General features: G+C 39.3%; 1 protein-coding gene across 1 annotated transcript in view; it reads left to right on the top strand.

Moving 5' to 3' along the window:
• The first annotated feature begins 446 nt into the window (after positions 1-446).
• CAPRIN1 (cell cycle associated protein 1) overlaps positions 447-25,558 on the top strand; it is a 36,509-nt gene continuing 11,397 nt past the window's right edge. Inside the window, exons 1-11 of the mRNA XM_086341122.1 lie at positions 447-592; positions 1,164-1,373; positions 14,010-14,072; positions 14,177-14,263; positions 16,607-16,845; positions 16,922-17,004; positions 21,099-21,236; positions 22,468-22,520; positions 22,598-22,684; positions 24,007-24,162; positions 24,285-24,393. Coding sequence (XP_086197248.1) covers positions 1,164-1,373; positions 14,010-14,072; positions 14,177-14,263; positions 16,607-16,845; positions 16,922-17,004; positions 21,099-21,236; positions 22,468-22,520; positions 22,598-22,684; positions 24,007-24,162; positions 24,285-24,393 — 1,225 coding nt within the window. The 5' untranslated portion in view covers positions 447-592. The remainder of the gene's footprint in view (positions 593-1,163; positions 1,374-14,009; positions 14,073-14,176; positions 14,264-16,606; positions 16,846-16,921; positions 17,005-21,098; positions 21,237-22,467; positions 22,521-22,597; positions 22,685-24,006; positions 24,163-24,284; positions 24,394-25,558) is intronic.

The following is a 25,558-nucleotide window of genomic DNA, read 5'->3' on the forward strand; positions in this document are numbered from 1 at the left end:
TGCATATAAAGGAATTCTAGAAGCTGGGATTGCACCACCCACCCCACGCACCCCTTACTTGCAGAAACCTTTTTCTCCCCCCCCCCCGAACCCCCCCGCATAAGGGCTCTCCGTGGGGCAGTTGCCAGCTCCAGATACAGCTGCTTGACACCTATTGTCCCAGTTTGGACGTCCAGCGATTTCGCCTGAAGGACCCTAGCTTCGATTTCGCCCCAAACTCAAGCAACCGCTCCGGCAGCCTCCCTGGGGCCCTGCCGACCTGTACCGGGCGGCCGCCCCTCAGGCCAGGGCCTCGGGCAGGGCGGACCGGCGGCCAGGCGCGTCCTTCCTCGCAGGCGTTCGCGCCGGGCAGCCCGAGCGGCCACGAAGGCCCCCGCCCGCCGCTTCTCCCGCCCCCTCCGCCCCAGAGGGCTGGCTGCCTAAGTCCCTCCCGCTCCCGGCTCTCCGCCTCACTAGCAGCGGCTCTCGGTGCAGCGGGGACCGGGCGCAGAAGCCTGTGCCCACGGAGCGCACGACACTGCTCGGAACGCACCACCACCCTTGTCCCCTCAGCCGCCCACTCGGGATCTCCAGCAGCCTCCGCGCGCGCACGGTGAGCGCCACCCCGGGCGCTGAAGGGGAAGCGGGTCGCTGCCCCGAGTGTCCTTTACCTCCGGATCGTCTGGACCTGCGCAAGGGGCTTGCTCCTCAAGTCTCCTCTTCCCCACCCCCACCCCCGATCATTTCCAGTGCCCTTCACCCTACTCCGCCTCTCAGCCCCGACCTCTCTCTTCCCTCCCTTCCTCGCAGGGAGGCGAGGCCCGGGTCTCCCCAGTGGGGACCGTTGCTCTGGCCGTTGGCGGCCGGCGCTGCGAGGCCCCGCCCCCGGCGCGAGTCTTGGTGCCCCGGGGCCGGTAGGCCGAGCCGGAGGCTCGCGCGGGGGAGGGGCGGGGCGGGGCGGGGGGCGGTGCGAGGCCTGTCCGGGCGCCCCGCTGGCGGGTCGCGCGCGCGCCCGCGGCCCCTTCCTGCCCCGGCGGCGCGCGCCGGCCCCGTCCCCACCCCCACCCGCTCGCGCAGGCTCCCGCCCGCTGCGCGTTTTGTCCCGCGTCTCGCCCCGTCCGCCGATTGACTCGCCGCTCTTGTCCTTCCTCCCGCTCTTTCTTCTCTCCCCTTACGGTTTCAAGATGCCTTCGGCCACCAGCCACAGCGGAAGCGGCAGCAAGTCGTCCGGACCGCCACCGCCGTCGGGTTCCTCCGGGAATGAGGCGGGGGCCGGGGCCGCCGCGCCGGCTTCCCAACACCCCATGACCGGCACCGGGGCTGTCCAGACCGAGGCCATGAAGCAGATTCTCGGGGTGATCGACAAGAAACTTCGGAACCTGGAGAAGAAAAAGGTGCCAGGAGCTGGCGGGGAAGGGAGGGTTTGGTGCTCGGACCCTGACTTGCCGCAAGCAGGCTTTACCCTCCCAGCCTCGGACGCTTCCCCTTCGCCCAGGCCCGGCCTCCGCAGTTAAGCGGAGCTTCGAGCCCAGGAAACGGGCTCCGCGGGGAGGTGCTTGTCACCTGATGCGGACGCGGCGCTGGCCCCCAGGCCTCTTTATTACCGTCCTCCCGCAGGGGCCAGGCCTCCGGCCTCGGCGACTGGGTTGTGTGAGGGTGGGGGCCTGTCCCGTCGCCAGGCATTTAACTGTGATGCCCTGCTCTCGCTGGCGGAAGCCCTTTTTCTGTGACGGGTGTCAACGAGGGGAAAGGAAGAGGTCCCGGGGCGGGGGGCGTTCAGGGTCCAACCGACTGCCTCGTGGAGTCGGGGCGGCCTGCGTCCTGGAGCCTTGGGGCTGGTCCGCTCCGTTGCCGCGTACTTGAGGCCTGCGCAGCGGCCCCTCTGCTCCCTCGGGAGGGAAGTGCTTGGGGTTCTTAAACGAGAGTCGCTTTTCCCTCAGGCCCCTCTCAGGCAGGCTTTGGATTTGCTACCCCTGCCCCCCCTCTGACGGGCGCCCCTTCCTTCTTTGTTTCAATTGTCCGGGTGTCCCCCCGAGCCTCACGCTTCACCCGACCCCGAGAAGATTTTCTGCAGCCGCTCTTTGCCCCTTGGGGACGCACTCAAGAGGGCTGGGAGGGAGACTGCACGGGTCGAGACTCGCGGTGGGGTGGGTCCGGGTTGGACGGAGGGGCTCTCTAGGTCTCTGGGCACATGGAGAGCGCGTCTAACATGGCGGCGGCTGCGGGGAGAGGGAAGCGCTGTACGGGAGCTGCATTGTGAGCACAAAGCGAAAGAGGGGGAGGGCAGAGGCCAGGCAGTCGCCCGGCTGGCCTCCCTCGGTCCCCCCTCCAAAAGAAAAATCGAGCCACACCCACAAATTTTGGATTGAATATTTAACCATTCCTAGGTCACACTGTGAGGTTTATCTTCAAGTGGGCCTTTTGTTTTATGTTTTCAGCGCAGGACTGTGCCAGCTCTGTTTAGAGGGACACGTGTGTGTGTGTGTGTGCGCGCGCGCCTGTGTGTGTTTGTGTGTACGTGTAGAGAAAGGGTCTTAGCAGAATGAATAATTCAGCCTTCAGTAAGATTGGAGGTGGAAAGGGAAAACAAATCAGTAGTACAAAAAAAAATGGAGTAGTTACATCTGTAACTATTATGCAAACTTTTGCCTTTTACCTTAAAAAGGAAATAACTTGGTTTCAAACAGATACAATAAATCATTTAGTAGCTTTTGTTTATCTGCCTCTAGTAAAACATTTATTGTAACATCTTGAATTTTGAAGAAGTTACTTTAAAATGTTTATTTTGCCAGCCACCAAATAGTGTTAAGATGTAATAGTAACTACTTGGCTAAAATTTGGGCTGTAGGAAATAACTTGAAAACTGGTTATATTTAGGCCTTCATTATTTTGATCGCTTGTTTAATGATTCATTTTACATTTTTCGGGGGAGTTTTAAAGCATTTTTAGAGTTTTAAAGACTGTCTTCTATGTTTGGAAATTTACTTGAACTTTATTTGAAATTGAGAGATGTGCTAGTTGTGGATTTCTACCTTTTGCTGATCCTTTATTTTGATTAAATAAGTGTGATTTATTATAACTTTGAAATAATAGTTTTATCAGTGCTACCAAAGCAACAAAAGCATTTTTATTGTTAAGGAGCTACATTCAAGTATGTAATAAGATAAGCGTGCTCCAGACCAGTGTCGTTTGTCTGCCATCTTTGTAAACTGTATTTGAAATTGAGACTTAACTACATTATAAAAACCTCTTAATTCAGTAAATAACCCTGTCAATCTGGTATTTAATACCCAAATGAAGAACAGTATTAATGATGTAATATTTTAAGACATCTTAATATAGATACTTATGTTTTAATGACTGAAAAGTGATTCTTGAAAGATATAATATAAAGTCATGCACTGATTACCACATAACTTGGTTGTGAGGTAGGTTGGATTCTAGTGTTCAAGTGTATCTGAAAAAATTAGTAAGCTAGTTTTATGAACCCTGTGAGGGCCTGAGCTGTGACAGGTCTTTCCTGTGTATAGGTTTGTAGTACTATACATTGCCTACCCCCTTTCCCCCAATTATAAAGGAGAAAATAATGTAGTTATTATTACAGAGATTATAGACAAGGCTAGCAAGTAGTGAAAAATTCCCTTGTAATGATGGAGATTTAGTACACTACACAAAGCAACAAATGCTTTTCTGTCTTTTTTCCCTGTCTTCCCAGTGTTAGGGTGCTAGGTAGCAGAAAGGTCAAATTTCAGTTACGTGAGGCTTTTTGGTAACTCAGAGACTGAGCTACCTACTTGTTAAATAGTTGAGTTGGTAGTACCAATGTTGTGACTTACTATTAAAACTGTAGGTTTTAATTTTTGAGAAACTCGGGGCATTCGGGTTTTCCTCTATAATTTAATGACATCTAGTTTCTAGTTTAAATATAAATTTTCTATATCTAGATGATTACTGTATGAATGGATTTAACTAGGATCCATTTTTTAATAGTGTTTCTAATACACCTAAAGTAGGATTTACGTTACAAATCAGTTTTCAGTCTTCAGCTTCTTGAGCAAGTTAGATTTGAGTCGTATTTTAGTTTTGACCTTTTCATAGGTGCCTTCTGGACAAAATGCCTTTTTCCAGGGATTCTGAAATTAAGTATCCCGATAAAAATTAATGCTTGATAGGTAATACCACAAGACAGAGAAAATTGAAATAATTTTGTTATACTTCAATGAAAAAACAAAGTTATTTAGAGGAAAGCTAAGCATCTGTTCAGTGAGAATGCATACTTAACTTTGATGAAATATGATCCTATTATGTAATGCAACTAAGTGGCCTGGTGGTTTTTTGAAATTTGGGCTTTTAAACTATGTGAGTGTTCAGCAAAGAGAAGAAACACAGCTATAATAAACAGAATCGTGTCAAATTCCATTTACCAGTCTTTCAACTGATTAAAGCACAAGTAACAATGAACTGAGTGATTGTCTAGTTCATCAATTGGCATAGAACTGGGCCCTAGGCTATGCAAGATGATATTTTGAAACCAAGTCTTAATTTTAACTTAAGGTGGTGGGTTTAGTCACTAAGTTGTGTACAACCCTTGCAACCTCATGGACTGTAGCCTGCCAGGCTCCTCTGTTTATGAGATTTTCCAGGCAAGAATACTGGAGTGGATTGCCATTTCCTTCTTCAGGGGATCTTCCAGACCCAGGAATTGAACCCTGGTCTCCTGCATTGCAGGCAGATTCTTTACCAACTAAACTACCAGGGAAGCTGCTTTAACTCAAGGGGGAGCTCTTTTATATGGTAACAGGTAATCATTTTTGAGATAGAATAAAGGATGTTTTAATAGATGACATTTAAAATTGTTAAACTCCATTGCAAGTATAGTAAGTTTAGACAGTAGTGAGTTTGGTAGGTGAAAGATTAATCAGTGCTGTCTAGCAAAATGACCTGGCAGTTTTTAACCAATATGACCAGAAGTGATAGACAAGGATACTGTTTTTCATACCTCCTAAAGTCTTTTTGTTCTGTATTTCTTTGCAGTTCATATTATTCTGAAAAAAGGATTGCTTATTGTTAGGATAACATTTCTTTACAGAGCAATGCAGTGTGCCTCTCTTAAGGATTTTCAGTGCAGGTGTTGTACAGAATTCTCAGTCTTTTGAAATAAAAACGTTATAACTTGTATAAGCAAACCCTTTTCTTGGGGATAACATCTGAAGTTTTTCTTGACAGTTAAAATCTCTGAAGTGCTAGTTTTTCCATTGGTTGCATGGACTATTCCTCTGCAATGCAGAGAGCAAGATTACTTTGTTTTGCATTCACCTTGTCACAGAAGAAAAAGTATAATGCTTAGTTTGTTTCCCTCTGCTTGTCTGGGTGTGCTCTGTGAGTGTGTGACATAGAAAAGTATTTAAAAATTGAGTTTGAAAAGAAAATGATGTGAATTATCTCATGTGATGACGCAAATACCTTTTTCTGCAATGAGAATAGAATCCTAAGTATGATAATAAGAATGTGTTGTTTTAAGCTGGCCATATTTTATTCTAGGATAATTCCTATGTTTGTATCAGAATATTTGTATCAGATATTTATATCATAATAAGTTTTGTCTGAGTTAGAGGTTAAGCATACAGTTTGTCATAATTTTATGTAATTTCTTAGTTTACGTTTAGAACTAGACAAGGACTAACCTAGTACTACTTCATCTTTTAAAAAATTAATATTTGCAAAAGTTTAAACTTAAAAAACAGTGTGGTCTTTTATTATCATACTGTTATAGAATCTTTGAAATATGTTAAGAGCTTAAAGCCATTTTAGAATTTATTCCAGTTCATTTTACAGAGGAAGAAATTGAGGTGCTCATGTGAAATGACCCAGGTTAAAATAGGTGAACTCCAAGGTCTCTCGTAATGTTTTAGAGGGGTTAATTAGAATCTGTAATGCTTTGCAACATAGTGTAGTTTTTCAAGTTACAGCTGATCCTGTGGAACCAAGCCTTTTACTTCAAATAACTGAATTTTATTATTATTTTTAAATTTTTTATGTATTTTTTGGCCACACTGTGACATGCCAAATCTTAGTTCCCAATGGGATTGAACCCTTTCCCCTTGATTTGGGATCATGGAGTCTAAATCACTGGATTGCCAGAGAAGTCCCCCCACATACTTTATTTTATTTTATTTTTTTTCCCACATACTTTAATTTTAGAGTTTCTCTATTTAGAAAAGGTGAAAGCAAAAGAAAAAGGCTTTTTTATTCTTCTGTAGACCTATATAGTAACATCTCATTGCTAAATTTGTGTTTGTAGGCTGTCTAGGTAATGGCCTCCAGTGACTAGCAGTACAGGTGAAGTTCCATTTAAAGTCTGTCTTCATGCTTGCTTAAGCCCCAGATGCACATTTGCTAGTCTCTACTCAAGCTTGGTATGTTATAGGCCAGAAAATCTGGGGATAACATTACCAGTAGAGAGAAGTAGGAGATGTGTCAATATTTACATCTTAATTCTTGTATTCCAAGTTTCTGGATTTTTTTTTTTTTAATAATTTGTTCCTTTGGGGAGAGGAAATGAATAGTATGTATGCAGTAGAGGAGAATGAGAGGAGTAGCAAAAGAGAAAGTCAGTCAAAGTTGAAATTGTAAGGTGCTTGACTTCTCATCTTTTTATTTCTCCAAGTAGCTGTATACTGGTGCTTTAGTTGGACAGAGTATGAATATAAACACACAGATGACAGAGACCTTACTGCACCTCTGCTCAATTGCTATTTCTGAGGAAAGAGTAAGGTGTGCTTCTTGACCATGCAGTCTGTTTCCTTTAACTTCTTGTGCTACCCGTTGTCTGTACACTTTCTTTGCATTTTTATATTGTCTTATGTTCTCACCTTATGTATTTTTTCTAATAGGTAGTAAACTGCTGGAGGGCAGAGACTGTTACTAGTATCATACTGTGCCTTGTACATGGCGTATGCTAAATAAATATTTGATAGATTGACTAAATCATTACATAGCAATACTTGTATTTTCATCAATAAAATCCTGTTAAAATGGATTAATCCATGAGGGGGAAAATGCTTTTTTGTATAGAGCTGTTTACTTGCACTTTTTTTTTTTAATTGGGTTTTTTTCCTGAAGGATTTTTTTTTTTTTTAAGTGAGTAGAGTTGATGAATAAGCAATTAGAAAACTCCTATCTTAAAATCTAGGTAGTGTAAACAAGATTTGTTAATAGTCTTAGGAAGGAGGACAGATGATTTTTGGTATTTGAACTATTGTAGATTATTAGAAATTTCACTGCATTCCCCTTAATACTCTTATCCAAATACAGAGATAGCTGAAATATACTAATCATTGGGGAAAAAAATTTTTGGTCTCCATTTTAAATGAATTAAAAAGTTCACATCTTTCTATCAATAATTGAAGTCCCTGCTGAGTATATAAACCATTTAGTTGTACCAACTCATTGGCTGAAGCAACTAATAATTCAAAAGACACTTGTTAAGATTATCTTTGTCAATTGTTTCTTTCTTTTTTGGATCATTTGTTTTCAGGTTCACAAGCTTTATACTTTATAAGAATATAAATCAAAGTAGGTGATGTTGGAACTCTAAACTTTTTCATTTTCTTACTAAGGTTAGGTGCATTCTTTCATTCAGACTTAACTACATAATTACTGCCATGGACAAGGAATAAGTTTTTATAGGATTGTCTTTTTTCCCCCTCCAGTTGAACAAGTGAAAGTGAAAGTTGCTCAGTCATGTCCGACTCTTAGCGACCCCAAGGATTATATAGTCCATGGAATTCTCTAGGCCAGAATACTGGAGTGGGTAGACTTTCTTTTCTCCGGGGGATCTTCCCATCCCAGGGATAGAACCCAGGTCTGCTGCACTGCAGGCAGATTGTTTACCAGCAGAGCCACAAGGGAAGCCCAGTTGGACAAAAGTCTTGTCAGATTATAACTCCTGGTTAGGTACTTGCCTAAAAAATTATCTTACAACGGGACATTAGATAACAACTGATTTAGCATCCTTTTACTGTTCTTCAGTGTTAAGGATTCCTGCAGTCTTGATACTCAGTGAGCTTCTGTATTAATCAGTCTTCTAGGGCCTGGTGAAATGCTCATTTCTCAGTGAAAGTCTATTTCATTTTTGGACAACTCTTAAGTTCATGATGTTGGAGTTACATCCCTGACACCACTGTTAAATATTTTTTCTGTAACAGCTCAGACTCCTGCAACATGTGAAGGCTTCTAGCATTTGGAGAGAGCTGCTATGAATCTTCTATGAATTGTACTCTATGTTATCTATACCCTCCTTTTAAAAATTGAAGGAACTTGATTCTTGATGCCTTTCCTGTCTGCTGTGAATTTTACTAGCAACTCAGTCTCAGTTGAATTGAACGTTTGTTGGAGGCAGTCAGGTGCCTACCACTATGTAGGCAAAGTCAGAACTCATGTTTCTAGATGAAGAACAGGAATGCAGGGATTAGGGACTTGAAATGTCTAGAAAGGGCCACTGAAGATTATGGAAAGATGAGAGGAAAAGAAATCTTTGTCTTGTTGTATTTACATTATCACTCTACAAGTTCTTTCAGTACTACAGAAGTGATTTATTTGGCCTGGAGAGAAAGTAATATGAGATATAGCTAGGTATTACTACTATTTTTGTTATTTTAAGCTTCATTTTTAAGTAATCTCCCACAGTTTAGAGATTTCCTTAATTGAGAATGAGAATAACATAGTTTCCTAGGTAGTCAAGCTAAAGATGTTGTCTTTGCTAATTTTTCTTGTTGTTACTGTTTACTAGTTGTCTACTAGTAACTAGTTGTTATTGTTTACTAATTGTCTACTAGTAACTAGTTGTTACTGTTGTCTAGTTGGTAAAGAATCTGCCTGTAATGCAGGAGATCCGAGTTTGATTTCTGGGTTGGGAAGATCTCCTGGAGAAGGGAATGGCAACCCACTCCAGTATTCTTGCCTGGAGAATCCCACGGACAGAGGGACCTGGCAGGCTACAGTCCATGGGGTCACAAGAAATGGACACGACTTAGCGACTAAACCCACCCCCACACCACCACAGTTGTCTGGTTGAAGAATTAGTGGTTTTTTGAGTCTCTCATTTTTTTTACTATTTCTTTTTAACTGTCATTTTTTTCCAGTTATTCACTTACGGAATTTGTTGGTTATAACAGGAAGGAAGGGAATCTCTGGAGAACAGTCATTTTGAATATCTTATGCCGCCCTCATAGCTTCCCAGGTGATGCTACTTGTAAAGAACCCGCCTGCCAATTCAGGAGACCTAAGAGATGCAGGTTCGATTACTGGCTTGTGAAGATCCCCTGGAGGGGGTCATGGCAACCCATTCCAGTATTCTTGCCTGGAGAATCCTCAGGGACAGAGGAGCCGGGGGGCTACAGTCTATAGGGTTAGAGAGTCTAACATGACTGAGCGACTTAGCACACAGCCCTGTAGCACCTAGTGAATTTTTTAAAAAAATGTTTAGATAAAGCAGCTTTGCTGATGAAAAAAATCTTGGGGGGGGGTGATGGAAGATCTGGGTGTACTGCAGTTCTGGAGAAAGGAAGAAGATAGCAGCAGAAGGGCAGAAATGAAGTGTAGCAATAGCTGGAATAGAGTGGAAATACAGTGCTGAGGCACAAGTGGTTTTTCTGGGATAGGTGACCTTCAGTTCAGTTCATTCGCTCGGATGTGTCCGACTCTGCGACCCCATGGACTGCAACACGCCAGACTTGCCTGTCTGTCTTATTATCACCAACTCCTGGAGCTTGCTCAAACTCATATCCATAGAGTTGGTGATGTCATCCAACCATCTCATCTCATAGATGACCTTAGGCAAGTTATTTAATTGCCCTTTCAGTTTCCATTTAAATGAAATGTGATTGATAATAGTGCCTGCATGATACTTTAAATTTGAATGCCTGTCATAACAAATACTCTGAACTGTTACAGGCAACAAAGAAACCGAAGAGTGGGACTGGTTTCTCGGTACTACATAACAGTATAGTCTTAGTCTTTGACATGTACTGGGTATCGTCTAATTCCATGGTTCTGCTTTAGAGATTCTGATTACGAGTAACCTGGAAAATGGCCCGATTTTTATCTTGCTCATGTGTGCTGTGCTCAGTCACTCAGTTGTGTCCAACTTGTTGGAGCCCCATGGGCTCTCTGTCCATGGAATTTTCCAGGCAAGAATACTGGAGCGGGTTGCCATTTCCTATTCCAGGGGATCTTCCTGACCAAGGGATCAAACCTCCATCTCTTATGTCTCCTGTATTGGCAGGCAAATTCTTCACCACTGTGCCATCTTGCTCATATGTGGTGCTATAAATGAATTTTTAATACATTAGGGATGCTCAGTTGAAAAAGGAACCCTGAATTGAATTTTCAAGATGGATATTTCAAGATAGAATCTAAGAGGGCAGGTTTTCAGTTATATCAGTATTGTGGTAGGCTTTCTGACGAAGATATCTAATGCTAGAAAAACAACTCCATTCTGCTGGGAAAAAAACTTAATATTCATTTTATGTGGATGATACGAATATTTAACAAATTTGTAACACTATGTTAGAAACTGTCTTGGAGCTTAGGGAATGAAAAAGCTGTGTTTGTCTAGAGTACTTTATTCCTGTCTTTGCCCCTCTGTTTTTGTGGGGGTTAATGTTGGACCTGTCAGTTTGACAAGCAAATCCTTATTTATGTAATGATCTTAGTTTGTACTGCAAATTTTAACCCCAAGTGGGCAATTTTTCTATTTGTATTTAATGCATAGATCTTTATTTTGGCTACACAGAGATCTTGTGGGTGACAGTATTTCAAGAATTTGTGTACCATGAAGCCCAGTTTGCATAGTAGCTGCTTTCTCTTGTCATTGACCTCTTAACCGTCCAGTTATTGCTGTGTGACAGATTACTCCGGGACTTACCTCATTTTATCATGCACACAGATGATGCCTGTTAGGGATTTAGGGCATACAGTGGAGCTGACCTGCTCTGTGATGCCTGGGGTCTCAGCTGGGAAGACTCAACCTTGTTTCCTCACATGTCTCATGCTTGGGCTCGGATGACGTAACGCTAGAATTGCTGACCAGAATTCTTAATTGAGACCTCTCTTCATAGCTTAGCTTCCTCATAGCATGGCAATCCCAGGGTTATTGGACGTGTTAAATGATGGCTCAGGGCTCCAAACATGATTGGTTTTAGTGACCAGCAAACAGGGCAGAGATGCATTGTTATTATGACTCAACCCTGGAAGTCACATAGGATCATTTCCACTGTTCTCTTGGTTGAAGCCCGCTCAGTACTATGGCAGAGGAATTAGACTAGTTTTTAATGAGAAGTGCCAAGGTCACGTTGTAGAACAGTACAACGTGAGTTGTCTTTAGAAAATGTAATCTGACGTAGATCTTGGGGTTGGATGAACAGCAAATTTCCTGCTGTGTAGAAAATTGGAGCTTTTCTGCCATATCTCGTCCTAGGATAATATAGATGCATACTCAAGGATTCTTGTAGGTGAAAGTCCTGACAGTATCCTGCAATCTGACAATCTTAACATTTTTGTGTAGCACAAGATTTTAATTTTTTTTTATCACTATTATATAAGCTATGTCTTTGCAAAATAAGTGTACAAAACAGAAGGAAAAGATTCTGCCTGTAATTCTACCACTCAGGTACCATTCTTAACACCTTAAAAAATATTTATATATATGTGTACATATACACACACACATACACACACAGTTTTTAGGAGTTTTAAGTTCTCCAGACATTTAATGGTAATGCTAGGTATGTGAAACCATCCCCTGTGGATTTGTAGAGCATTCATTATGTGCTAATGTCCTGATTTAGCAACAGTTTTCTTGAAAAATGTATAATGCTATTAAAAGGGGGAGATAATAAATGTATAAGCTAACAGCAGTTTTTCTTTTGCCTAGGTGCTAGAACTTTAACTGTGTACTGGCACTAAATTTCAGGCATTCCTGTTGGCATATCTTTATTTGTATATTTCTAAGTACTGGAATACAGATTATAATGCTATTATTACATCATAAATCATAATTAAAAGCAAATCTTTAACTTGTTTAGTTTTTTTTTTAAGTAGCCTGTCCTTTTAAAAACATGAACTGTCTTTGTTCATCCTCAGTGTTTAAGGCAGTTTAACTTCTCTCTTAGGGGTTAGGTGTACCGTATCAGTGTAAAAATCTTGATTCATTTTCTTAAAGATTAAGCTTTCTTTTTAAACAGAGTAAGTACCACAAAGTCTCTCATGGTTGGAAGAAATTCAGAATAATATGGTTCACTTTCATAAAGTGTCAGATTTTTTAGGTAATACATGGACATGTATTAGTAAAGTTTTCTTTCGTCTGATTACTAAAGAAAATCTCAAATTGTTGACATTGTAATTCTAGACTTGAATTTTATATTAACTTAGTTGGAGGCTTATTTTTTTAATGTATATATTTAACGTTTTAATTATATAAACGTATTTATTTTTGGCTGTGCTGGGTCTTCATTGCTGTGCAGGGGCTTTCTCTAGTTGTGGAGAGCAAGCTTTCCTTAGTTGCTGAGAGCAGAGGCTGTCCCTAATTGTGGTGTGTAGGCTTCTCTTGTTGCAGAGCATAGGCTCTAGGGTGCAGGTTCATTGGTGTGGTGCCTAGGCTTGGTTGCCCTGGGACATGTGGGATCTTTCTGGACCAGAGATTGAACTGGTATCCCTTGCATTGCAAAGTGGATTCTTAATAACCATTGGGCCACCAGGGAAGCCCTGGGGGCTTACTGTTGTATAAATAGTTCACCTAAGTAAGATTGAATAGTTTCATCATCCATTGATGTTTTAATGATTGTACTGATTTTATTTACCTTTAGTATACCTAAAGTGTGATAAACTTTAAAGTAAAATGATTATGAAAGTTGAATACTGTTTTCTGGTACAAACAAAATGGATCATTTGAAAACAACTTTTGAACACTGCTTTTAAGCTTGTTTCTGTGCCTGAGTTTTATCAGAACCTTAGTTTGTATCTGTTTTCTTGATTTCTTTTTTTTTTTTTTTTACTGTTGCCAAGGGTAAGGAATAACTACGTATGTTTGTAATTTATTGTGATTATTTAAGGTTTTTCTTCCTTAATTTATATTTCTATTTATTTCTCCTCTGACCCTTAAAACAATTGAATTTTTGACTATACCTTATTACCTGAGTATGTTTGTGGGGGAGTTTTTTAAATTTAAGAATAGTAGCCTAGGAAACCTCCAACTTTGGGCGGGTGGAGGGATAGGAGAATGATCTTAAACCAGAGGCTTAATTTTCTTCCCCCACTCTTGCTCATTTAGTTACGTTTGTGAGAAAATAAAGAGCAAAGCTGATGACTAGTGTACTGTGACTGTAAGTGATAGCTTGAATTTACTTCATTTTTAAGGGGAATGAGTGGGGCACATCAAAGACAGTATGCACATGTCTTGAGAAAAACAAATATACAACGTACATGAATTCTTTGGCGAGGAGGGGAAGAACAAAAATTTAACACTTAGTAAAATAAGGTATCTGATATGGTCACTTGAGTGTAAGTGGACTCCTCATTGAATTGTGGCTGTCACTCATGTGGATGGGTATCATAAGCTTGGGCCATCTGGTGCACATCTTATTTGAGAAGCCCAAGGATGGGGAGGGACACACGTATACCTGTGGCTGATTCATGTTGATGTATGGCAAAAATCATCATAACATTGTAAAGTAATTACTCTCCAATTAAAATAATTTTGAAAATAAGCAGTAACGTATCATTGACTTATAATACAATATTTGGTATCAGCATGGCAGGGATATTTAAATTCATTTTTTAAATTCACAATTAAACTAATGCTATTTTACATACTAACTTAAACTGTAGTTTATCTAAAAAGTATGTAAAAAGTATGTTTAGGGCAAGATTTCAGACAAACTTAAAGAATTATATGGGTTTGTTATTTTAGCATTGTTAAGCTGGTATATACTTCCAGTATGGAATATAATTATTTTTTTCTTTTAATATAGGGCAAGCTTGATGATTATCAGGAACGAATGAACAAAGGGGAAAGGCTTAATCAAGATCAGCTGGTAAATATGTTATATTTTATTTAGATTTTATGTAACTTAATAAGATTAATTTTGTGTTTCTTTGTGTTTCCAGTAAAAGTTGGATTTCCTTTTTGTTATTTTAGGATGCCGTGTCTAAGTACCAGGAAGTCACAAATAACTTGGAGTTTGCAAAAGAATTACAGAGGAGTTTCATGGCATTAAGCCAAGATGTAAGTAAAAGGTGGCATATCTGTTTATAAAATATTAAAAATGAAGGCAGAAAATTTTGTTGTATTTTTTGAGTTTTAGTTTTTGCATTACTGTTGATAAGTTCTCTGCAAGGCGGAGAGGATTGGATCCAATTATATCTAAGTTTCTTTACAATTTTGTAAAGTTTAATGTAACACCTTGAAGATGCCCTTTAAAAGGACCGAGTTTCATATATGACGGACATGTATCATTGGTCTAAAAATTATCTGTGCAAATATATACAGTCAGCCTTCTGTATCTGCAGGGGTCTGGATCCGAGGATTGAAATCCTAGGTTGGTTGAATCCACAGATACAGAGGGTGTACTATGAGGCGCTTGGAACACCTATAGATGTTTTGGCATCCATGAGGTGTGGAGTAGTGTGTCCCGGAGTTGAGTCCCCTTGCATACCAAGAGATGGTTGTATAAACGTGATAGACTTCTGTCTTTCACGTATTCCCTTATGCCTCAGGACTATCTTACAATACTGTTAACTATCAGAAAATAAAGAGGCTTGTTTATATAATTGGTTACGACTTTCTCCATTAGGGATCTTAAGGTATGTGGCCGGCTGATATGTTGCACTTGTTTCAGCTCTTGATTCAACGAAGGGGTGTGTTTTTCCCCAACATCTTTTGATGTGACCAAAGTCTTTGGGAACAGGATAAAAAGTACGAGCAGAGTCAAATACTTTTCTTGATAGTTTAGACCAGAAAGTTAATATCCTTCTGAATTAGTGTTGGCTCCTTGGAGAAGGGCTTGCAACAACTTTGAAATATAAAGTTGCCTCTGATTTGTTGAAATAGTTTATTATGTGATGAGAGACAATGTAGTACGTAGATGAAAAGTTCTGATTCTGGAACCAAGCTGCCTGGTTTGAATCCTGATTCTGCCACTTTTACTTAATAGTTGTAAGACTTTAGAGAAAGGATTACTTAACTTTCCTATACCTATATCAGTCAGGGTTTTCCAGAGAAAGAGCCAGTAGTTTAGAAAGGAAAGGGAGAAAAAGAGGGACAAGGCTGTCACATTGCTTCAGTTTTCTTATCTGTAAAAAAAAAACAAAACAATTAGTGCCTACCTCATTATAGGGTTGTGCTTAGAACAGTATTTGAAACGTAACTAATGGTTCATGCACTTAATATAATGGTTCATGCACTTAATATTATTGTTACTTATTAAATTTTATTGAAGGTGGGAAATATTGATGATACTCCTGAAAATGGAATGGGGTTATTTGATTTACATCCAAGTAGGGATTTGTTCCATTTAACTTAGGTCAAAGCCTCAGGCTTGAAGAACCCTGCCCAATTTCTTGTTTCTGATTTTTTTTTTAATGAGTCATAGAAGTAGAATTACCATATACAATTTAATATAGAGTATCTATTTCTGAAGCTACTGTCACAGTGTAAATGAAGATACTTATATCTTCCTTTGATTTTTTTTTAACACTGGTTAAAAAAGGAACTTTTCACTGGGCCCTTAACTTCCTTGGCAGTCTTTTAACTCTGATCCTTTGTTGCATTTTCCACAGTTATTAAACATGTTTTTTGTTTTTTATTCAAGAGCTTCTTTAACCTAGTTCAAGCCTACCTTTTCTAGTCTTTATAGTCTTCCCTACTTCTCATTTCATCCAAAGTGTCTTTCTTTATTGTCATACTTCTTTTGCTTTCTCAACTTATTTTCTCATTCCTGACTTTCTTCCTAGAATGGAAGTGGTGGATTATTTGGGATAAGAGGGTAGTAGTGTGTTTGACATCTCCGTTTAAGTCAGTAGTAGGCAATTGAAATTAGAATTTTGAACCATTTTCTATTAAAGATAGACATAAATTTTTTTTTTTTTTAATTGTGGCTGTGGTAGGGTTTCTTTTTTAAAATTGGCTCTGAACCTTAATGAAAATTTTTAGTTTTTATACTTTTTATTATGGAAAATTTTAAGAACTAAAGACTAATGAACTTACATTTACCTATACCTAGCTTCTACAGTTAGCATCATTTCATGAGCAATTATATTTTACCTATACGCACACTTATGTCCTCATTTCCTGTCTGCTAGATTATTTTGAAGCAAATATTTGCTTCATTGGTACCATTTCCATAGTGTAATACCTTCTAGGAAAACATGTGTTTTGAATTTCTAATAAATAACTACTTAAAACAGTTCCATTTGTTAAACTTTTAAAGTTGGGAGTCATTCTTTTGTATGTCAGAGTCACATCTAACTCAGTGAGTGAAATGTGTCTTACTTACTTTGGACCTGAAATTGAAGTAAATGAGTTTTTATAAAATTTATTTCTATGTCTTATGTTTATGTCTTTATGCAGATTCAGAAAACAATAAAGAAGACAGCACGTCGGGAGCAGCTTATGAGAGAGGAAGCTGAACAGAAACGTTTAAAAACAGTACTTGAGCTGCAGTATGTTTTGGACAAACTAGGAGATGATGAAGTGAGAACTGACCTGAAGCAAGGTTTGAATGGAGTGCCAATATTGTCTGAAGAGGAGTTGTCGTTGTTAGATGAGTTCTACAAATTAGCAGACCCTGAACGAGACATGAGCTTGAGGTATAGTGGTATAACAGAAACTTCTAAATGTTGTCTTGACAACTGAAAAGTAATTAACCAGATGTTTTATTATTAGGTTGAATGAGCAGTATGAACATGCCTCCATTCACCTGTGGGACTTGCTGGAAGGAAAGGAAAAACCTGTATGTGGAACAACTTGTGAGTATCACTGACAACCTTTGATTTTTGTGACTAAGAACCTTTAAAGTTTAATTTCCTATTTAATGTTAATTGAAGAAAACTTTAGAAATATGTAAGTAATATTCATCCACTGTTTACTTTTTTACTTTTTTGGTTTGTTTCCTTTTTGTATGTTTTTATTTTTTGCAAATTTTTTTTTTGTGTATATAAATCAAAACATCAGCTCAAACAACCAAAAATTGGTAAAGATGGGAGTCCTAAATTAACATAGTTTTGTTCTTAACTTATTCTGTTTCAGGGGGACAGATTAACACCAAATTGGCTTTCATTGTTTTTGGTGTTAAATGGGGACTGGTTTTTCCTTATGGATGAAATCTTGTGAAAAACATTTACTCCACCCCATGCATTCTATTCATGGTCATTGCCTTAGTTTTTTTTTTTTTTTTCTTAGACTTCTGCTAATTTCGGATATTCTTTTGTTTGTATTTTGAAAAAAGCTAATTAATTATCTAGACCAACAATCTATATATGAGCTCCTTAACTGTAAATATGTAGTTTTTTTTTTTTATATAAGATATTTTTAAGTTATACTGCTGCTGCTGTTAAGTCGCTTCAGTCGTGTCTGATTCTGTGCAACCCCATAGACGGCAGCCCACCAGGCTCCCCCATCCCTGGGATTCTCCAGGCAAGGATACTGGAGTGGGTTGCCATTTCCTTCTCCAGTGCATGAAAATGAAAAGGGAAAGTGAAGTCGCTCAGTCATGTCTGACTCTTAGCGACCCCATGGACTGCAGCCTACCAGGCTCCTCCGCCCATGGGATTCTCCAGGCAAGAGTACTGGAGTGGGGTGCCATTGCCTTCTCTTACTTCAGTAAATTAGGAATTTTAGATTTTAACCACTTAGTAAAAGGGACTGGATTGTTAGCAGTTTTTAATGTTGATTTACGGAAGTAGATATTTGAATATACTTAGGAGAAGGAAATGGCAACCCACTCCAGTATCCTTGCCTGGAGAATCCCAGGGATGGGGGAGCCTGGTGGGCTGCTGTCTATGGGGTTGCACAGAATCGGACACGACTGAAGCGACTTAGCAGCAGCAGCAAGGCAAAAGTATCTGTATGCCTTGTTTTTTAGCTATTATGATTGAAAAGAAATTACAAGAGTTTTTGGCAAAACTGTATGATATAATTTGGGATGTATTTGCTTTAAGGAAACGGGTAAATCAAATACGAGGAGCCAATGCTTGTGTATGTTTTCATGTAAGAAATCCGTTTTCTTGATTTGTTGACCCATGTTGTTTGTATTTGTTGATTAAAAAAAAAAACAACTTCTTGATTTAGTTTTGCTACAAATATGTACTGAATTCCCCACTTGATTAGAAAGTAATTGACATGGGTGTAAATTTGTTAGATTCAAAAGTAGCTTCTCGTCATGTCTGATAAAATTTTCATGAACTCTGTTGAGTAATAAGGGTTAAAGTCTAAGCCTGTCCCTTGTTTTGATGTTATTTTCTACCTAGCCTCATTCTTGCATCTTAGGAATGTACAGTTAATAGAAAGGTGTAATTTACTCAAATTAGTATGGTTTTTGCATTCAGCTTTCATAAGTTTTTAAAACAGCTCTGAGGCAGGAGATTCTGAAGGAGAGGGGGAGAGAGCACATGAAGTGTTCTGTTCAGTATTCAAAAAATCGTTAAATAGTTTATTTGGTCCCGACCAGGGATTGAACCCACGCCTTTGGCAGTGAGAGCACAGAGTCCTATCCACTGTATGGCCAGGAAATTCCTAATAGTTTTATATCAAAGGAGTATAGGATTAACTTTATACTCCTTTGATATAATGTCTCTGAAGTTTCATTTTTATGTATCAGATCAGATCAGTCGCTCAGTTGTGTCCAACTCTTTTTGACCCCATGAATCGCAGCACGCCAGGCCTCCCTGTCCATCACCAACTCCTGGAGTTCACTGAGACTCAAGTCCATCGAGTCAGTGATGCCATCCAGCCACCTCATCCTCCGTCGTCCCCTTCTCCTCCTGCCCCCAATCCCTCCCAGCATCAGAGTCTTTTCCAATGAGTCAACTCTTCGCATGAGGTGGCCAAAGTACTGGAGTTTCAGCTTTAACATCATTCCTTCCAAAGAAATCCCAGGGCTGATCTCCTTCAGAATGGACTGGTTGGATCTCCTTGCAGTCCAAGGGACTCTCAAGAGTCTTCTCCAACACCACAGTTCAAAAGCATCAATTCTTTGGCGCTCAGCCTTCTTCACAGTCCAACTCTCACAACCATACGTGACCACAGGAAAAACCATAGCCTTGACTAGACGAACCTTTGTTGGCAAAGTAATGTCTCTGCTTTTGAATATGCTATCTAGGTTGGTCATAACTTTCCTTCCAAGGAGTAAGCGTCTTTTAATTTCATGGATGCAGTCACCGTCTGCAGTGATTTTGGAGCCCCCCAAAATAAAGTCTGACACTGTTTCCACTGTTTCCCCATCTATTTCCCATGAAGTGGTGGGACCGGATGCCATGATCTTCGTTTTCTGAATGTTGAGCTTTAAGCCAACTTTTTCACTCTCCACTTTCACTTTCATCAAGAGGCTTTTTAGTTCCTCTTCACTTCTGCCATAAGGGTGATGTCATCTGCATATCTGAGGTGATATTTCTCCTGGCAATCTTGATTCCAGCTTGTGTTTCCTCCAGTCCAGCGTGTCTCATGATGTACTCTGCATATAAGTTAAATAAACAGGGTGACAATATACAGCCTTGACGAACTCCTTTTCCTATTTGGAACCAGTCTGTTGTTCCATGTCCGGTTCTAACTGTTGCTTCCTGACCTGCATACAAATTTCTCAAGAGGCAGATCAGGTGTTCTGGTATTCCCATCTCTTTCAGAATTTTCCGCAGTTTATTGTGATCCACATAGTCAAAGGCTTTGGCATAGTCAATAAAGCAGAAATAGATGTTTTTCTGGAACTCTCTTGCTTTTTCCATGATCCAGCAGATGTTGGCAATTTGATCTCTGGTTCCTCTGCCTTTTCTAAAACCAGCTTGAACGTTAATAGTTCTTGATCTACATCTACTATAGAAGGCCAGGAAATTAACTCCTGACATAGACCTTTACTTGCTGCCCTGACAGCTTTATGTACCAAGTTCTGACAGTTATATTTGCCTTTTAAATTTCTTTTGAATCTACTTCTTTCTCTATTTTTCTGCTTTTTCTCTTCTGTAATGCTCTCACCTGAATTCACCATCCATCCCTTTTTAGAATCTTTTAATGGTTTTATTTTAATTACATTTTTTATATATATAGTTTGTAAGACCTTACAAACTCTGGCCCTTAACAGTCTTTAGACATATCTTCCTTATGCTTGTTCCTTATTTCCTTTGCTTTAGCCTCAATGCATACTTAAATTGACTTGTATTTGGCACCCTTCTTTGTACAGGGCTTTGTAAATGCTGTTGCCTCTGCCTTGAAATACTTTTTCCCTCTCTACGACTCATCTTCCAGATCTCAGCTCTTGTAATCCTTACACCAGGAAAGCCTCTCATGGTCTCTGCTTGATTAGGTCCGGTGCATGTACTTCTGTGTAGTTCTTTTCACAGATGGTATTTTACAGTTTTTGTGAGTAGTTGAGAGCTCTTCTCTATTGGACTGTTAGCTTAGGGAAGGCAAATACTACGTGTTTCACACACCTTTCTGTAGCCCCAGTGCCTAGTACACTTTTTAACATATAGTTAGGTGCTAAATAAATGCTTAGTGAATGAATAAATGATAATCGGGAGGGCAGATACTGTGTCTTTTACATACCTTTCTGTAATGCCAGTGCCTAGTACATTGAGTAACGTATAGTTAGGTGCTAAATATATGGTTATTGAAAGAATTAATGATTTTATTTTGGACTTTTTTTTTGGACTAACTTATTTAAAATGCTTAAAATTTAATACAAATAATTTCTTGTTCACTTATTCTGTAATAAATTTCTTTTGGAATTTAATGTTTTAATTTTTTAAGTAACAGTTGATGGGTTTTGTTTTTTTTTTACTACTATATCTTATAGAATGTTTAATCTTTTAAGTCAGATAGTCTAAGATTATAATTCATAATGTGTTTTTAGATAAAGCTCTAAAGGAAATTGTTGAGCGTGTTTTCCAGTCAAACTACTTTGACAGCACCCACAACCACCAGAATGGTCTGTGTGAGGAAGAGGAGGCAGCCTCCGCACCTACAGTTGAAGACCAGGCAGCTGAAGCTGGTGAGTACTCAGGTGGCTATGAACTTTAGTTTAGGGTCTTGATTTTACTTTCCTTTGCCACAGGTTCAAGCTAGACATTTATTTAGTTACATTTGTACACTTAGATTTTTAGAGAAACTTGAAGCATGACCAAATATTGACAAAACACATTAAGAATAATTCCCAGAGGTATTAAATATCAGTTATTTATCTTATTGCTCTTTATCCCTGTTACAAATGTCTTTCTCTTGCTACATTATTGGTCAGTTGGAATATGGATAAGGGGGCAACTATTGTATATATGGCTTTTCAAATAGAGTTTTGACTTATGTGTGCTCATTTATTGTGGCTTATTACCATGCCAGTATTTGAGGAGAATGGTATGAGGTTTGGTTGTTGTTTTCTATGATGGAGAGTTACAACTATAAATGTCTCAGGCACCAGAGATCTATTCTAGCACCCAATGTATCACTAATATATAGGTAAACAGTTACTATGTGGACTTTTACGTTAAGTTGATGAATAAAATTTTGAGTACTATTGGAAGCATTATCTAAGGAGTATTAGTTTTGTTGTGATAGGTAAAAGCATGGATTCTAGAATCAGATTGCCTGGATAAAATCTTGGCTACAACACGTGTTAGCTGTGTAAAACTTGGGCAACTTACTGAACTTCTATAAGTTCAGTATTCTCAGGTTCTTCATTTAGGAAGTAATATGTATACAATGGTAAGCATTTCATACAAGTGTTAGCTATTAGGTTGAAACTAGACGGGAACATTGCAGATTGGTGGAATTTACGGTTGCAGATCAATATAAAGCAATTTAAGTCAGGGTTTTTTTTTTTGTTTTTGTTTGGGGGGAAGGGGCTTGCAAGATCTTGATTCCCTGAGCAGGGATTGAACCTGGGCCCTGCCAGTGAAAGCACTGAGTCCTAACCACTGGACTGCCAGGAAATTCTTCAGTAGTCTTTACCACCCCACCACCACCACTTTTACGAAGTAGATTAGTGTGGAGACTAGGGTGCTGGTTTATTGGCATCATATTTGATCCAGAATAATTACTGTTGAAATAAGCCTGGAATACATGGTAAAAAAAAGTTTTCTACTATTGTAAGAGTAATAAAATACAGAAACTTACTATTAACTATAACTTTGTAAATTCAGACTATATGATGGGGAACTGGATTTAAATGAATTGTTAACTTTTAAAAATATATTTTACACTCTTTGTATCATTTTTCAACCTTTTAGAACCTGAGCCAGTGGAAGAATATACTGAACAAAATGAGGTTGAATCAACAGAGGTATGATTTTTATTTTATGCTAGCTTTTTCTTTCTGTCTTTCAAACAGAGGTCTCAAACATTTACTTTGCTTTGCAGTATGTAAATAGACAATTTATGGCAGAAACACAGTTCAGCAGTGGTGAAAAGGAGCAGGTAGATGATTGGACAGTTGAAACAGTTGAGGTAAGAGTTCTCGATTACAAGGTTGTCTTTTGTCTTTAATTAGTACTTTTTATCTCTCCTAAGAACAAATTTAGATTTTTAAGTATTTTGCATTATAAGTACACTTATTATAATAACAGACTCATTATATAAGACTGTTCTGTTTAAAAGGTGATTTGTTTCTGTTGATATTTAATATAATCACCGCTTGACTGTTCTAATTACAAGAAAATATACAAATATCTATGTGGTTTATGTGCTCAATCTATTAAAGTACACAACCTGTTAATCAGGTTGCACCATGAAAATCTGGTCTCCATGGATAGCCTTCAGAAAGACTACCTAACGGGATACATTGAAGTGTCATCTCAGACTCTTCCTTCACCCTGATGCTGTTGATTACCAAGTTCTGTTAGCTCAGTATTGCGTATAAAGGAACTAAGGTTTTGACTTGCCCAATGGCACCCCACTCCAGTACTCTTGCCTGGAAAATCCCATGGATGGAGGAGCCTGGTGGGCCACAGTCCATGGGGTCGCTAAGAGTCGGACAAGACTCAGCGACTTCGCTTTCACTTTTCACTTTCCTGCATTGGAGAAGGCAATGGCAACCCACTCCAGTGTTCTTGCCTGGAGAATCTCAGGGACGGGGGAGCCTCGTTGGCTGCCGTCTATGGGGTCGCACAGAGTCGGACACGACTGAAGCTACTTAGCAGCAGCAGCAACAGCCAGGCAGAGAATTTTGTAAATTGGCAATAATAACAGTTAGTGAGATTTCTTAGCAGAGCAGGGAATTACTTAAAACAATAATTAGGAGAAATTATTAGGAAGATGATAGGTAGAGTGAAATTTGGCTTCTGTAGCAATTTAGACAAGGTGTGATAGAGCTTGATCCTATGGTACTGGTGGAGAGTGAAGTGATAGGAACTCAAGTTTAATGATAATAATAGCTAACATTTTCTTGAATGCTTAGTATATATCAGGTACTGAGATAGATATATATTTATATATAGATGTATAGGTTTACTTACTGTAGAAGGGTTAATAGTTTAAGCAAAATACTTGGTTTTAGGACGTAGACACGGTATTTTTTTTTTTTTTTAAAGCTGTTTACAAGGTAAACCTGAAATGCTATTAATATGTGGCAACCCTGTGGAATTGGGAACACTGTAGAAGTGAGAGCATTGATCAGAATGTTAACTTCAACTTAATTTGGTCAGGTTGATGACATTCAAATCTGTTACTCTGTTTATAGTATACATGGTATGTGTAATTTGGGGACCAGTCATGACGGTGATGGATGGAGCTCTGTCATTCTACCAACCTGTCTTCCTCTTCTGCTTTAGGTGGTAAATTCACTCCAGCAGCAACCTCAGGCTGCATCTCCTTCAGTACCAGAACCCCACTCTTTGACCCCAGTGGCTCAAGCCGATCCCCTTGTGAGAAGACAGCGAGTACAGGACCTTATGGCACAAATGCAGGGGCCCTATAATTTCATACAGGTAGATACTAGTCAAACACTATGATAGATAGGTTAAGTGTTTACATTAACTTAATTACATTATATCCTACCTAAACTTTATACATTATATCCTACTTAAATATGAATTGCATTATATCCTAGGATTCAATGTTGGATTTTGAAAACCAGACACTTGATCCTGCCATTGTATCTGCACAGCCGATGAATCCAGCACAGAACATGGACATACCCCAGCTGGTTTGCCCTCCAGGTTGGTAGTGACATGTTTATGTGAGAAATACAGAACCAGTGTTTTTAGGTTATGTAAAGTTTGTGAAAATTAATCTTTTTATTTTTAATGTTTACTTTCAGATCTTGTGTCTTTTAATTTGGTAAGAAATGTTAACTCTTTTTTCCTATAATAAGAACCATAAATGTAGTAGTTCCATTGTTATTAGTGGTGGGTTTTTTTTTTTTGGTAACTTTATTGGCATGTGGACATACAGAAACATACATGCAAATTTAAAGTGTGATGAGTTTTTACAAATTTGAACTCACCAGCACCCAGAAGTGGAAGATTACTAATACCCCAAAAGCCTACTTGTGTTCTCTTGTAGTCTAGTTACTACCTCTTCCCTTGCCCTATAGCAGCCACATCCTGACTTGTACAACTATAGATGTGTTATACCTGGTTGTTTTTTTTTTTTTTTGGTATGATGAAATTTTGCTTGGCTTTTTAAATTTCAAAATTAACCTAGGAATGGACTTCCCTAGTGGTCTAGTGGTTAAGACTCTATGTACCCAATACAGGGGGTGCGGGTTTGATCCCTGGCGAGGCAACTAGGATCCTACATGCTGTGTGACAAAAAAACGTTATCTATATTTGAAAAAAGGAAACACCAAATTACTTTTTAAAAATTAATCTATAAAAGATAGGTGTCTTTCTCTGAAGGATGATTGCAGCTTTTTAGGAGGATTTCTGAACATTTTATTACTTTTAAAAATGAGATGGAGTAGTGAGTGGGTAAGGAAATGCTTAAGAGGAAAGTGGAAGAGATGGACTAGAAGACAGCTGAAGTTTCCATTTCTCACTAGTCTTATACCATTATTTGAAACAGCACAATAAATAGCGTTGGTGCTTTTGTATTGGGTTAAGTGGAGCATCTCTTAAAGACCATTAGTAATTTTGAGTCTTGTTTTTTTCCTACAACATGTCAGCATTAAGGGCATAAACGTGGAACAATATGAAGTAACACATTTAATGTTGATCTTAAATGTTATAAAAGGAGTTGCTGGTGAAAGCAACTAGTAAACTATGTTTGATAAACATAGTTAATATGGTAAGTTAGGATTTTTCTAAAGGAAAGGGAGCTCTTATCTCTACCAAGAGTTAGAAAACAGATCAGGGACTCACAAAGTTATTAGTGTTCACTTTT

The sequence above is a fragment of the Bos grunniens genome, chromosome 15 (assembly GCF_055505025.1).
Source record: "Bos grunniens cultivar Pamir isolate PY7600 chromosome 15, Bosgru_T2T1.0, whole genome shotgun sequence".
Taxonomy (NCBI): domain Eukaryota; kingdom Metazoa; phylum Chordata; class Mammalia; order Artiodactyla; family Bovidae; genus Bos; species Bos grunniens.